Source organism: Fibroporia radiculosa (genome assembly GCF_000313525.1).
Source record: "Fibroporia radiculosa TFFH 294 genomic supercontigs, scaffold5652, whole genome shotgun sequence".
NCBI classification, from domain to species: Eukaryota; Fungi; Basidiomycota; class Agaricomycetes; order Polyporales; family Fibroporiaceae; genus Fibroporia; species Fibroporia radiculosa.
Window position 1 is genome coordinate 387 of NW_012133752.1, and position 5,366 is coordinate 5,752.

Sequence of the window (5,366 nt, forward strand, 5' to 3'; positions counted from 1 at the left end):
GCAGGGGCAAGTCGAGTGAGAGTTGTGCAAGTTCGTTTACGAGCGAGGCGAACAGCAAGAGATGCAGAAGGTGGAAGGCGATCAAGAGAGGAAATCCGGCCTTGGATGCTGAGAATGTCGTTCAAGAGAGCATCTTCGCGGGCAACAAGAAGGGCGTCCAGGGACATGACAGTCAAGAAACAAGAGACGGGCTCGGTGACAAAGGTGGGCACGAATTGAAGGTGAGCTCATCATTTGAGAGGCTAGGTCGGGCCGTAGGTATTATTTCAGCCATGTATGCACTCCGTAGTAGTACATCCCAACCTCTCATCCGCGTAGCAACAACATAGTATCTTACTCATGAGCAAGAGATTATTTCTGAATAACCACAGATTCGCTATTCCATCCGGCTGAGTCCCGATTTTTTACAGCCCAGCTAGTAAACGCACTGAACCATCTACAAAAAAACATGATATATAAATATTTCAACACTAGTGTTCGACGCATGGCTAGTACCTTTGTTCAGCAGACATCGTAGGGTGTCGCAGTTTGAGACTGCGCATTTCCTGGCGGATAAAAATATCCCTTCGATTTGCAGGAGCCTGGGGTGCGGTTGAGCAACGGTACACGTACACACAGCCCAAGTGTGAATGCTTTACCCCATTGCCTCTTTGTGGAACCCGAGGAGGCGAATCCATCGTACAAAAGTTGGTTTTTGTAAGCAACGATACGCTGCAAAAGCAGGTAGCGATTTTGCAGCGTCCTGCCTGGGCAAATGCTAGTGGTGCTTATGTAAATCATCTTGACGGCCGCTGCCATCATAAGTAACGCATACAATCATTTTTTAGTAGCAGGATTTAGCAGACTCGTACAAACGTTTTGGTAACTGCCATTATTTTTTGAGCCATACGACTAGGCTCTTCCCCGCTGCCTGCACATCACTCTGCAACCATTGAATGGCCTCGAACGCCTCGTCTGCCATTCTGCCAAGATCTCCACTATTGTTCTTCATGGATTGCATCTGAAGTTGTGTATATGCAGTTTGCATATCGACAAGTAGCTTGACTGCATCTACGAAAACTAAATATTTCTTGGATTGTAGATCGGACAGCTCAATTTGCCGCTGCATGCGAGCCTTGTAGAAGGTCATTACTTGATTGAATTCGGCCCTTGAGGCGTTCGAGTATGCAGGCCAATTGGTCAGCAGGCCACGCAGCATAGCTATCTCCTCGGGCTCAGTCAGAGCAGGGCGGCCAAGCCCAATAGGCTAATCGACATATTAGCAGGTTGTCAATGATAAGAGGCTTGCGCCGACAAACCAAGTTAGCCCAATTGGGGGTTTTCTCCGAGGCCGGTGCTCCTCCGTGTGAGTGGTTGCGTACTCGGCTCTTGCGTGATTTTGGAGGTGGAACAATAAGTGTGGGGACGGTGCTGCTTTGGTTAGTGTGAATGAGGGCATCTACACCTTGCGACCTAGAGAATAGCCATTGGACTAATGAGCATATTCCATAGGGGATACCTGGTATATACGCACTTTTTGCGGTCAGAGGCTAGCCCAGCTGGCATGCCTCTTTTCAGCGTCTCCATGACATGCTGGCCATTAGCAGAGCGTCCAACAGGTAATCCAGAGTGTGCAAATGACTCCTGGTCAAACGGAGCAGTGGGCATAGTAGTACAATAGGCGTAGTCGGCAACTGCTTGTCGTCTCAGTCTGCAAGCATCTACAGTAAGACTGTGACACCGTGACTCAGTACAGATCCACCTGTCACTTTTGCCGATATTACAGTATTGGCTGCTGGAAGACAATCGTTTTACATGCACGGCGGCGGCCTACTGTACATGTATGATGGATTATGTACCTAACCAGGACAGAAGACATTGCTATACTTTGAATTTCTGCAACGCGGTCTCACAAGCAAAAGCGGCATTAATACCTAATAGTGAGCAATCACCAACTTGACCCGCGAGTTCCGACAAGGAAATTGTTTTCTTCGCACCAAGCTCATGTATATCATTTCGGCCGGAATGCCAAATTTCAATGTGACGCTGCAGTTTTGACCTAGACACATGTTGAAATGTACGAACTTCTTCTGCGAGAGCTTCATCAGCATTGCATATCACGCAAATTTGAGGGCCATCATGGGGGTCTTCATGAGCAACAAGTTGTCTATGTGTGGCAATAGAAATAAACAGTATGAAAATTTAGGATAAAATCCACATACCTCAACAGCATGATGCGACTTTCCTGCAGCTGAACAGATGGGTCGCTGATGTCATCGCTCTCCTGTAGATTACACTCCATGACCTCTTCATCCTCGGTGTAATTGTCGCTGATCTCTAAAGCTGCCACTTCTACTGTTCGTTTCAATAAGCTGCTAAGATCGGAACCCTTGTGCGAAGCCCGGAGACGAGCATCAAGCTCGTCTATAGTCAAAGGCTTTGCATTGTTGAGAGCATGGCGGCGCTGTAGTGCTGCATAACGCTGCCGCATATCAGAATATTGCCGATTTGCTCGGATAGAAATACGGCGATAGAGGGCCAGACAAGCATTGGCATCAGGATCCTTGGTGACAATACTCTCCACATATGAGATATCATCAGGCGATAGAGACTCCTAGAAGTGTCCAGGTTTAATGTAGCCAAGAACTGCGCATACAAAAGGCTGCTAACCTTAATGTCAGTCCACTCTGCGCCTTCAATTTTGGATTGCTGGCGAAGAAATGCTTTTTGCATTGTCAACTGCCGAAGATCAGGAGACATAACAATAGCCTCCTCGAGTGAAAGCATCTTAACGCCCTCTAATTCATCCCTATTTGGCCTTCATATCCAATTATAAGCAAATTCAGCCGCATATAATCATAAAACTCCATACCGCCAGAGTGCAGGTGCGTCAAGAGGAGATAAACCCAAAACGTGATCGTGTTTGCCATAGGCCACAGCCTCAATGAGGTCCACCTCACTTGCTGACATGATATACCGATCATACAAAGTCGCAGAGTGCTGCCGGTGGTGTAGGATTGACTTGCTCAATTCAGAACCCACAACACGAGAAAGCGTGTTGGCAGCTCCTCGTCTAAAACAGTAGGGTGTCATATTGTTGTCTAGATTAAGGATTTTATCCAGTCAAAACAAGGATACACCAGTGAGCAATAATACAATATACCTCCTAGACCAGCAGCAATACATATCTTGCGCAAGAACATGCGGGCGCCATCATCAGACAAGGGAATATCAGGATTAATCCCCCGGCCGCGTGGTCGCAGGGCAGCAAACACAGGTAGGTCTTCAATTTCTGGCTTCCAGGCTATGACTGCTTCTTTCCCATCAATCAGACTGTCCACATCGTTATGATCACGGAAAAGTTGCCGGCGCAAGCCCTGAGCAGACATAAGTAGACCAGGCTCGCACAGTAGGTGTGATTCAGATTTGACTGGTGTAAGACGATATGCTTGCCTGCAAACAAAGCGCAGATCAGCTATAAGTGTCATATAATGGCAAGGAGTCAGAGGGAAGCGCACTGCCAGCGATCAAAACCATGACCTCCCTTCCATCCTAGAAGCCAAGGTTCTGCTGTAAAAGCACCACGGATGTCTGTGCGCACCATACGAAGCTCCTGTTGGCATTTTAATTAATTGAGAGTATACATTTATTTAACCTAATTGTACGTACACGGTATCGCAGAAACCATGTCTTATAAACTGCAGTAGACAGTAATGAGCCAGGGCGGGCAGCAGTGAATTGCATGATTGTCCATAGGAATACATGAACGAGAGTCTACACACAGAGTAAGCTATGTAGATGATGCTCGGCTGTGATTCAATAGTGAGGCTAACGCACCGCATCCAGACAATGGCTCTCAGCAATAGCCGTTTCTACAAGGAGAACCAGCTCGGGGATCGAAAAATAGGATTTAGGTTTGACAGTCCGGGGAATGTTCAATGAGTTTCCAAGATACTCGATATGCTGTGTGTACCAGTGTAAAAATGCATATAATGTAGTGTTAGAAATGAGCATCACCTCTCTCAATTTTGTTCGCCACATTTCATGCAATGCACGCATGCCTGCAGCTTCATCACAGTACTTGACCATCTAAAGGTCCGATGTGTATCAGTCTATTGACAATACACTACGTGATGACAAGTGAGTCTCTTACCAAACCAGCAATATCCCAGCGAAGAGTATTCAAGGAAGTGAATGACATTTTGTGATGAGGAGTGGTAGCAGAGTGGGATATTTGGCAGCAAATAGTTAAAAAGTCTTGAGCTCGCTCTAGAGTTTTAAGTGAGCATTATGCGAAATACAATTGTGCTACACGCACCAAAGATTGATTCAAGAGCAAATTCTCTACCAGAAAAATGACTCCATTTTCCTTGTGTATGCATCAGCACGAATCGAGTAGCAGTATTGGCCCGGCGATGCTGTGTGCTTGCTGCCCACATATTATAATCTTTGGCGCTTTCTCGAACCGCTTCGGCCAGTTGCTGACCCTCTTTAGACAATAACATTGTATCCCAGGCTGTACTATAGCGTTTTCGTGTTCTTGTTGCAACTACATTGTGAAGATGGGCAAGGTTTTCTGACATGGTAATGATACGATGGAACGATTATCGAAGGTGTACTTAGGAAGTTCTGAAATCGTGCAGCTTCAAGGATGCTTACATAACTAGAACTGGATCACTGAACGCAGAGAGGTCTCTCTACGGGCATAATTCAGTATCCATTTTGTCACCTTAGAATGGAACTTGGATACATAGTGTTGTGCGTTTCTTTCTTTCTTTTTCTTTCGTATCTCCTTCAACCTCATTGACGCGTCTTTTTCTTTCTCTGTTTTTCCTTCGACGTGTCGCATCTCCCCGTTGCAGTTCTCGTCGTCAACTAAGTCATCCGTAATGTCTGACGCTGTTGTTGCCCCTGCTCCCGTCGAGGAGGTCAAGCCCACCGAAGTTCCTGCCTCCGAAGCCGCCCCCGCCGCTGAGCCTGCGGCCGAGCCCGCCGCTGCCACCGTGAGCCCCTGACTATTCTTCGTTACTTCGATTCCGATCTCACACCTTCCTTGGCAGGAGGAGACGACGGAAGAGCCCAAGGTCGAGGTGAGACTCATCTTCGTTGTGATGTTGTGCCTTCCTAACCCTTAATGCTAGGAGGCTGCTCCCATTGAAGCACCTGCTACCGAGGCCGCGTCCGCGGCCGAGGCTGCTGGCGACGCGCCTGCCGCCGAGGAGGCCAAGCCTGTTAGTGTCTAATGCCTTTTAACCTATCGTATCTCATCTGGCTCGATTGTAGGCTGAACCTGCCGCAACTGAGACGAAGAAGGAGGACCGACCCAAGAGCCCTAGTCTCTTGGCAAAGCTCCTCGCCCCCTTCAAGCAAGAAAAGAAGGCTGAGAA

At 47.5% G+C, this 5,366-nt stretch overlaps 3 protein-coding genes across 3 annotated transcripts in view; 1 reads left to right on the forward strand and 2 right to left on the reverse strand.

The window, feature by feature from the left end:
• Window positions 1–871: 871 nt before the first annotated feature.
• Window positions 872–1,647, reverse strand: FIBRA_08986 (uncharacterized protein; the record flags this gene model as incomplete). The annotated part of the gene is made up of 3 exons (XM_012330591.1): window positions 872–1,246; window positions 1,299–1,452; window positions 1,514–1,647. 3 exons carry the CDS (start codon window positions 1,645–1,647, stop codon window positions 872–874), a joined length of 663 nt encoding a protein of 220 aa, XP_012185981.1.
• A 213-nt stretch (window positions 1,648–1,860) lies between these two features.
• On the reverse strand, window positions 1,861–4,180 carry FIBRA_08987 (uncharacterized protein; the record flags this gene model as incomplete). Its single annotated transcript, XM_012330592.1, has 10 exons — window positions 1,861–2,146; window positions 2,202–2,593; window positions 2,650–2,797; window positions 2,852–3,080; window positions 3,143–3,432; window positions 3,498–3,592; window positions 3,649–3,753; window positions 3,817–3,942; window positions 3,997–4,068; window positions 4,133–4,180. The coding sequence occupies 10 exons, from the start codon at window positions 4,178–4,180 to the stop codon at window positions 1,861–1,863; spliced, it is 1,791 nt and encodes a 596-aa protein (XP_012185982.1).
• Window positions 4,181–4,868: 688 nt separating this feature from the next.
• The window catches only part of FIBRA_08988 (uncharacterized protein), a gene marked incomplete at both ends in the record, with an annotated part of 1,426 nt that continues 928 nt past the window's right edge, over window positions 4,869–5,366 (forward strand). Inside the window, 3 exons of the mRNA XM_012330593.1 lie at window positions 4,869–4,982; window positions 5,040–5,069; window positions 5,121–5,210. Coding sequence (XP_012185983.1) covers window positions 4,869–4,982; window positions 5,040–5,069; window positions 5,121–5,210 — 234 coding nt within the window. The remainder of the gene's footprint in view (window positions 4,983–5,039; window positions 5,070–5,120; window positions 5,211–5,366) is intronic.